Raw genomic sequence first — 9627 nt, forward strand, 5'->3', positions numbered from 1 at the left:
GTGTTTATAGTCACTCCAGGAAAAATGAAAAAAAGGAAAAATAAAAGTAATCCCAGAGAAAATTACTAAAAACCCAAGGACACTAACAATAAGATCCCAATAGAGAATTAAAGCCAGAAGAAAAAAACCATTTTGCTTCCCATTGCATCCTTTTGTCTTGCAATTGCTTCTTGTAGTCCTTGATAAGAGTTGTTTCCTTTTCTAAAGGGGATTTAAAAGCTGTTACAGTTTCTCTTTCCAGAAGCTACAAAAATGTAATATTAATTGATCAATCACCTTGGAATATCCTTTCATCAACAACATGGATGCCCTGGCTTTTTTATGCAACAAAATGCATAAGACCACTTGGAATTAAACTGTCAAACACATGACTGAATAGATTGGATTTACATCAACAGTATACAAATATCAATTTCTGAAATAGAACAGTATTAATAATTTAAAATCAGAAAGGAAGTATAAAGAAAACTTGCAAGTGAATCCAATTGCACTGCAGTGACTATAAATACTAACACTTTTAGTGTGCTCTGTATTATTTATGAAATATGATTTAATACTAAGGTTTTATATAGCTATGGTTAGATTAGGAATATCTAATAATGTATTTAGAGTTATTTTAGGAACCATCTTCATGGAATCTGGTTGTGTTATGCTCTGGGGAAAAACACAGTTCTGACTACAGTATCAAAGTCTTATCTTTGTATGCATGTCATATATAAAGCTTATGTAAAGATTTCTGGATACTATTTACCTATGCAAGTACTTCAGTTGAACCATGTTTTACCTATAAAATGTGTTTCATATCTATGTGTCCCAAAAGCTTTTTATATGAAGGAACACAGAAGGCAGACAATTCCTTTCTGTTCCCACAAGTCAAGTTCACAGTGAAATGCATGAGAATTGTATATATAATGTCTGGAAAGAAAAAGGATATCATTTAAGTAGCCATGCTACGTGTTCACATTGCATATTTTTTCTCCAAATTTGGAGCTTGGGTGGGTGAGATCACCCACTGAAGATAGACAGGATGGATTCTAGTAATCTATCCTGATGGCTGTGACAATACCTTCCAGAACAGAAGTGGATACAAATGGTATCAACTGAACAAACCAGGTGCCAACACTTTCAGGAGGTAATATTTCCACAGTCATCCCAGGTTTGAGACAGAACTGCTACAGCTTTGTTTTACATGGTCAGTAAGAAACATTTTACATCCATGATTGCAAATATGTCAACTGTTCTTCACAGGGATGCAAAGGGTGCATGTCCCAGGCTGACCCACAGTGTCAGTCTTTGGTCACTGATGACTGAACAATGTGTAAACTGCAGCACTGGATCTTGCACAACTAAGGCTCCTATTCACAGCCTAACAAAGTTCCCATCTTCCACAGAAATGGTCTTGCTTTTGCTAAGGTCTGCTAAGCTCTGCTTAGTGTTCAAAATTTCTTTCATTCATCTTTCACTGTTGACCACTGATAGATTTCCCAGCTAAGGATAAGACAACCTGTACCTACTTCACCATCAGAGCTTTCTTTATAGTCTCTCCTTCCTATTAGGGCCCTGACTTTTTCTTGCCCTTACCATTTAATTTGTGTGCAAAGTTACTACACATTAGGAAAAGCATTTGCATCCAGGGTGCAGTACGTGCATAGCTTCCAAGAGATAAAAAACAGTCTAACCGACCAGACACAAAAAGAAAACAGGAGTGAAAACACATAAAGAGCAAAGGATTTGATGAACTCAGTCTCATCAAGAGGCCTTCATCAATTGATACATATTTTCCTATTAAAAAATCTTTGAACAGGCAAATAGCCAGACCTGATAGCTGGAAGTTGAATCAAAACAACAGTAGTCTAAAAAATTAGTTAATAATAGCAAAAACTTGGCCTAATTAATAACTGGAGAGTACACAATGGATACACAAGTGTTGAGAGGGATTTACTCCAAAACATTAAATTAAAAAAATTTTTTTTCAAAGTGGTAAGTCTCATCAAGTCACTTCAAGGTCCCTTCAAGTTTTACAATGCCCACAGTTGTCCAGGGGAAATCCTCTTGTTCCTTCAAAAATTATAAGTTTAACTCTCCTTTTCAAATCAGTCAGCTTTCCAATGTTGATCCACTATTACACCTTGGGGTGGGGTAGGGTAGTGAATAAGACCCAAATCATAAGGAATAAAAGCTCACCAGAAATACATAAATTGATTTAGATTATCACTCTAAGCCTGAAAACAAGCAGCTCCAGAAAAAGAAAAAAAAATTAAAAAAAGGAGACTGATACACCTTTCATATTCTCAAGTTATTAATTTATTAATGGAGGAACTCATACAATCCCATTTTTTTCCCCTTATGTTACCATCCCTGTGCTATATGGGCAAGACATTACACATTGGTCCCAGAGAAAGTCCAATCCTTTGCTTTGTGAGAGGCAGTGTTTTTGCTCTGTGTTCATGCTCTGCTGAGAACTCCTCTATAACACACATCCAGCTTTTAGCTGTCCTCTCTGTCTTCCCTTTGCTCCCATGTCAAACACCCCTCTTCTTTCATGATTTCTCAGTCACCAAATAACAAAGATAATAAGTGTATTCCTGAGGAGTAACAAAGTGAGGCTCATGGTCCTCATGACATTTAAGAGTTAGGGAAACAAACCTCAAATTAGCTCTCAGTATAATATCTGTGGACATGGAAGACTGACACAGGTTTATGATTTTCCTTCTCTCTCTCATTTCACCCTATTAGTAGGCAGTAGAATAACAACAACAACAAAATTGAATATGTGTTAGATCCCTGTTTTGCCAGAGTAATGTAAGAAAGCAGGAGGTCATCACTTGCTTCAATGTGTAGTTGAAAGATACAAGCAGTAGCTTTATGTCCAGGAGGAACTCACTACTTGTACTGCTGCAGCCACAGATAAGGTTTTTCTGTGACAGGGGCCTCTGCTCCATCTGAAAGATTTTAACCTGCAGATCAAATAACTTCCTGTCTTAAAGTGTATGACACATCATGAGATATCCAGGAGCTACCTTCTCTGTATCTGTATCTAATCTTCAGTAAATCTTGTTGGAGCAGATGCTGGAATAGCAGGGTAATTTACAGCTCACTGCTGCAGGAGCCACACAAGCATCTGGCCCTGGCACAAAATACCCCTGATGATAATAAGAGAGCAATGTCTGTTTGAATGACTGAAGATCCTCCCCACAGGCTTCAAAACTCACAATTCTTTGCCTATTTCAAAATGCTCCTTCTGCCTCTGATGGCGACAGTTCACACACCAGAGACACCCTACTTAACAAATATCTGCTGCAATGAACAAGGAAGCCATATCCCACGTTCAAGTAAACGGCTTTACTAAACAAAAGTATCAGTATCTCCTGAGCTAAGCCATCCACAATCATGTAACAATCTTGTGCTAATCTGACACCCGACCAGGCTTGTCAGTAGCAACTGTTTGCTTCTGTAAGGTTGTCACCTCCCATATGCTTCAATAGTATGCATAGTTTAATGTTTTTGCTACAGTAACTTAAGAAACAACAGCAACTCACTAAAGGCTGAAGAAGAAGCAAGTCACAGTAGCTCATCAACAAAAAACAAGTGCTCAAAGGCCTTGTGAATTAACATATGATCATTAGTGCTGAAAATCCTAGACTACTGCCTTCTGCTACCAGCCTTAAATAATCATCACGTCCCTATGAAAAAAAAAAAAAATGTCATTATTATCAGGGTTTGGGGATTTGGGGGGTGGGGTGGGTGGAGGGCCAAGGGGGGGTACAGTTTTTAAGTGAAATTCAACAAAAAAAGTATTTTTACATTTCTTTTAATAGTTCTGTTATTCCCCCAAATCCAGGAGGAGTAAGTATGTGTATTTCCTACAGTGCAAGATGACTGCACTTTTTAAAACTTGTTTTAACTTTTTAAAACTTGTTTTAAAAAGTGAAAGATATTTCTTTAGATTAAGCAAACAGTGGAAAAAAAGTTTTAACAGAAAGAAAGATATGCACTGTGAAAGAAGATTAGTTACCTTTTTTTTTTTCTGCTTAAAGGGAAACAGAGCTGTGCAAACACTGCAGCTGCTAACTAGACATTCTCAAACAACTAATATGTAACCCCACTGTTACTATAACAATTTTCTCATCTCCACTAGTTGGGCTCAAACCTGGACAAGAAAAAATAATCAACTGAGACTGCACAGGAATTATAATTCACAGCATATATTTTAAGGATATCCTTATATGCTCTATTAGCATTTGCTTGACTATCAAAGAATCCTTATCTGGTTAGGATGCTGAAATAATTCTATTAATATGTATGAGCTCTGGAACTAAAATAAATAGTATTAAAACATCCTAACAGTAAAATACAATCCAAATAACTAAACAAATTATTACTCCAGGAACATAAGGAAAGGCATTTTTAATGTTCCAACTTTGACTATTTCTCATATTTTAAACAAATTTATTCTTTAAAATACCGGGTATTATTTCAGATCAAATCTAATCACATGAGAAAAATGGCAGGTTGCCATGCACAAGAATTTCCCTTCTTATTTCTCACTATGCTGTCAACATAGGCAGTTCTTTCTTGCTGCATTTTCCTGTGGTCTTTTACAGAAGGCAAAAAGCATCAACTCAAGAATTCCACTGCCTCCATTATTGCATACTCATAAAAATGGAACTGACAGGACAGCAGTTTATTTGTGCACAAACCAGAGCCGAATCACGTAAACCTGGCTTTCAGAAACCCACGGATCAATTGTTACTCTCTGGGAGCGCTGCCTCGGCGGGCGGAGGTGAGGGAGTTTCATCTGGGAGAAGGGAAAAGTTGAGGAGTTGCAGAGGTACGGAATCCAGCAGTCTTCCCGTCTCCACTGCATAGAGCTAATTAACAGACTCCAGTACATACACAGTAGCAATGGCATCTTCTGCGTCTGTAACTATTTTTAAATGCACCTAAATTCTGAAGAGGCTTAACATAGAGACATTTAAGCCTATATGAATATTCATGTCTGAGTATTACACCAAATCTAAGTCATTGTGCAAAGATAAGCATGGCTTAAAAATGTTAAAAGTCGGGTCATTAGACTAACAACACCTACAGACATAGCCAAATAAAAATTAAAAGAGGCTGTCTACCAAGAGCATCTTACTGGCCCTCAGTCCAATTCTTCCACCAGGGACACGCTAAGCTCCTCAAATTCCCCTTCCCCTATTATGATTTTAATTAGAAAACTATCCTAATACAACTTTGCAAACATCAAAAAGCTTCCTTTGAATAGGGAAGCAGCTTCTGAAACCTTTCCTCGGTTTAGAGCACAGGAAAAGAAACTACCTACACCATGCCACTTCCAACGTTTAGTGAGAAACTTTACATTCCCTAGTACTAGGGACACGTAGCGTTAAACCCATTTACAGGTGAACTGAACAACAAAACAAGCATTTTTAAAATTAATATAAAAATCCCATTTTCAGAGGCAAAAATCTCGGGGCATACTTCGGTATTTGTTGGTTACTGACAATAAGTTAAAACACGGTACCACTTCTAAACTGAAAGAAGAACTAGAATAAATTATCACACGAGAGAGAGAAAAAACTGTGTCGTTACAGTTTCTCTCCGCAAACTGTTTCTTTCCTGCGGCATCATCTGTTAAATCAGAAACTCCTTTGAACACCGCAGCCTCGCTGACTCTTAGGGTGCACTGCCTGCGCCGACACTCTCTCGGTATTTTCGCATCGCGCCCTCTCCGCGGGGCCAGCGCAGCCGCCCGCCTCTGCCAGCGCCGCTCGCAGCCGCGCACCGCGCTCGGAGCGCACCGCACCGCACCGCACCGCACCGCGCCGCGCCGCGCTCGGGCCGTCCCCGCTGGCGGGCCCGCACACGCACCGAGGGGACGCGCTCTCCCGCCGCCGACCCGTGCGGCGCGGACCCGCCTGGCCGAGCCGAGCCGAGCCGAGCCGGGCCAGGCCGCGAGCCGCTGACCCAGGGGCGGGCAGCGGAGAAGTTGCGGCCGCCCCGAGGCGCGCACCGAGGCGCACAGGTGCAGCCGGTCCCGCCGCGCGTCCCGCCCGGCGCCAGCCTCCAGGGGCGGGGGGCGCCGAAGCCCGAAGCCGAACCCCTGCCCCGGGCCGCCCCTGCGGCGCGGAGGCGGCGCCAAGGCGGCGGCTGCTGCCCCTCGCCCGCCGCCCGCGCCGGCACCGCGCCCGCGGACAAACTTACTTGCGGGCGGCGGCGGCGGCGGCACCCGCGCCCTCCTTCCCGCGCTGCGAGCGAGCGCAGCCCCGGCGCGGCGGCCGCTGCCGAGCGCGTTCGGACATGCTCAGTCCCCCCGCCGTGCGGAACCTACCACCGGGGGGACGGGGGAGCGCGGAGAGAGAGGGGGCAGAGCTGGATGCTACCAAGAGGACGCGCTAAAAATAGGCGCCGCAGAAAGGAACAGCTGGAGCTTAAAGGGGCGGCGGCCGCCGCGCTCCCCGCAGCCCCGGGCAAGGGGCGCCTCCTCCCGCCGCACGGGCCCTTTCCCCGGAGCCGGAGGAGAGGCTCTGCTGCCGGGGCCTGCGCTGCCGCGGGGCTCTCCCCGCGGAGCCAGCGGAGGAGAGGCTCTGCGAGCGGGGCGCTGCCGGCATCCCGCGATGCCCGCGATGCCTGCGCCACCGCGTCCTGCCCGCGCCTTTGCGGCGGGAGCGCTGCGGTGCGCTCGGCTGCGGCCGCCGAAGAGCGCAGGGGTGCGCAGGGCGCCGGGAGGGCTGTGGGAGCGTCCGGCGGGGCGACTGCCGGGCTCTGCCCCCCTTCACCCCAGCGCCGGGCCGGGAGCGTACCTCGGGGCCGGGCCATTTACCTCGGGGCCAGGAGCGTATCTCGGGCCGGCCCATTTATCTCAGGGCCAGGCCAGCCCGTGAAGCAGCAGCTTCAGAAATGAGTTCTACATAGTGAGGGAGAGGATGCTGAGCGGCGTTTTCATGCGGCGTTTCTCTGGAGACATCTCTATCCTGCTCCGCGGCGTTAGCTTATGCGGACGAGGCTTGGGGAGTAACAAACACTCGGGAGCTCTCCCGTGAAGCTCAGAGCAGTCAGATGAGAATGTGGCAGGTCCGAGGCGAAAAGCGTGAAGAACAGCCCTCCTAAATATAATTTTTTAGGCTGGAAGATCTATGCGGCAACAGAAAATACAAGATCACCTCTCACTGACAGTACTGTGTTTCAAAACTGAGAGCTGTTGAAATTGAAAGCAGCCTAAGTATTTATGAATGGGAATTTCTGATGGGTTTTTTTAGCCATGGCTTACCATTCTCTATCTTCTTAAAAGACCGACAAGAATAAACATAAGAGCACCACATTGTTTTAGATTTATATGGATACTACAGATTCTAAAATTGTATTACCCTAGCAGGAGTTCAGAGGTATTACTGAATTCTGCTTTTATGGATACAGAAAACTGCTATTGCACACACACACACACACACACACACACACAAAAAGAAAAAGAAAAGAAAAAAAAGGGCATCTTTAAAAAATGCTAAACTACTGCTAAGAAAAAATATCAGACAACATCTGCATCATGATAATCTGCTATTCTGATGATATCATGACAACATGTACAATAGTACATGTACAATATACATATGTACATATAACATGTACAATAGTACATGTTGTACATGTTGTACACCCAAGACTACATTCAAAATTTTTCATTTATTTCATTAGACATGAGAGATCACTTGAAGTTTATCTTCATTGGAAATCTAACACAGCCTTCAGCAAAAATTACTGCAGAAAAACCCCCTCAGTTACACGTAGGTGGGTATAATCAGGAAAGGAAGTGTTACTTGTCAGTACTGTCAAATAAAGTGAGAGCAAGGAAGCAATTTCCCTTGCAGACTGACATACAATGGCATAGATTATTAGACAAGATTGTGTAGGTAACTACTGCGGTACTTGGAGATACTGAAGATGACGTCACAAAGATTATAGTATTAAAAAGGGAGTGAATCAGGTTGTATTGGGTTTTTAAGGCCAAGCCTTCGTATGCAGGAAGTGGGGGGAGGGAGCATGCAGAAGGTGGGGAGGTGCAGGGATGGCTTCTGTGGGAAGCAGCTGGCAGCTTCCTCCATGTCTTGCAGAGCCGATCCCTGATAGCTCCAAGATGCACCTGTGCCACTGGCCAAGGCTGGGCCAATTAGAAATGCTGCTTGATAACAGATCTAGGAAGACATTTAACAAAGATTGGCAGCTGTAATTGTGGCCAGAGAAGAGCAGAATGAGAGTATATGAGGAACAACTCTGCAGACCAAGGTCAATGGAGAAGGAGGGAAAGAAGGTGCTCCAGTCATGGAAGCTGAGATTCCTCTGCAGACCACAGGTGAGGCAACTGTGCCCTGCAGCCTGTTGAGGTCCAAAGGGATGCAGAGATCCACCCACACCTGTAGATGAGACCCACGCTGGAGCTGTGGATGCCTGGAGGAGGTTGTGACCCTGTGGAAGAGCCAGTGGAGAGAGGGCCCTGCCCCCAGGCTGGAGCAGCTGTCCTTGGAGGGCTGCAGCCATGGCTGAGTGACCCACACTGCAGCAGTGGTGGGAGGACAGTTGTCCATGGGATGGACTCACACTGCAGCTGTTCACACAGAGCTGTTGCTCGTGAGATGGACTCACATTGGAGAAGTTCATGGAGAACGGTCTCCTGTGAGAGGGACACCCCTCTTCTCCCTGAGCAGCAGGAGAAGCCTCAGGTGATGAACTGACCATAAACCCCATTCCCTGCCTCCCTGAGCTGCTAGGGGATGAGGTAGATCTAGGAAGGGGTGAGGGGAAGATGTCTTCAAGGTTTTATTTTACTTGTCATTATCCTGCTCTGATTTTGTTAGCAATAAATTCAATTAATGTTTCTAACTCGAGCCTGTTCTCCCCATTATGGTATTTGATAAGTGATCTCTCCCAGTCCTTAACTCATGAACCCTTTATATATATATATATATATATCTTCCTTGTCTAGCTGCTGAGGGGAGTGAGAGAGAGAGGCTTTAGTGGGTGCCTGGCATCCAGCCAGGGTCAGCCCACTACACATGTTCACTAATTCTCCTCATTCTGCTCATTCTCTGTTCTACTAAGACATGAGACACACTATATTCTCTGGTCCATGTCTAACAGCCACCATTACACCATGTATTATAAAAAGTTGTAAGCTATGCGGGAGACATAACTGTACAAAGAATTATGTAATTCAGCTGAAGCTATTGATCTTGAGACAGACAGCAGGGCAAATAGAAAAGGCAGTCTTCTGAATGCAGACTCAGATTTGGGATAACAGTGGGATAATGTATTTCTGGCTGCATCTGGATCTCTGCAGGAGCAGTAGGCAGCCTCTGGAGAATTTCCCAGAACAGTTTGCACCTTTACCATCATACAGATCTGGGTAAATCAGGAGCCTGAAAGACGTCCCGAGTTTCAGGAGAGTAGCTTCCAGCAGGGGATTCTTACTGTCTAGGGAGTTCAGAACGCTCTTCATCATGAGAAAAAATCTTAAAATACTGGCAAAGAAAACATGGGTTTTTCTGCAGTCTGTATTATCATTCTGCTCGTATCTATCATTTATGGGTAATTGTACTATAATTCTCACACATCTCTGTTTATAAGGAATCT

General features: G+C 44.5%; 1 protein-coding gene across 12 annotated transcripts in view; it reads right to left on the reverse strand.

The window, feature by feature from the left end:
- OXR1 (oxidation resistance 1) overlaps positions 1–9627 on the reverse strand; it is a 355346-nt gene that overhangs the window by 259829 nt on the left and 85890 nt on the right. Inside the window, exon 1 of one of the 12 annotated variants that reach the window (XM_036378722.2) lies at positions 6827–6953. The exons of 8 other annotated variants lie outside the window; for them this stretch is intronic. In XM_036378722.2, the coding sequence (XP_036234615.1) occupies positions 6827–6860 (34 nt within the window). In that variant the 5' untranslated portion in view covers positions 6861–6953. Of the gene's footprint in view, positions 1–6207; positions 6299–6806; positions 6954–9627 lie in introns of those variants that run through there. 3 more of the 12 variants (XM_036378723.2, XM_036378731.2, XM_054517164.1) reach the window with 3 other exon arrangements.

Source organism: Molothrus ater, chromosome 1 (assembly GCF_012460135.2).
Source record: "Molothrus ater isolate BHLD 08-10-18 breed brown headed cowbird chromosome 1, BPBGC_Mater_1.1, whole genome shotgun sequence".
NCBI lineage: Eukaryota > Metazoa > Chordata > Aves > Passeriformes > Icteridae > Molothrus > Molothrus ater.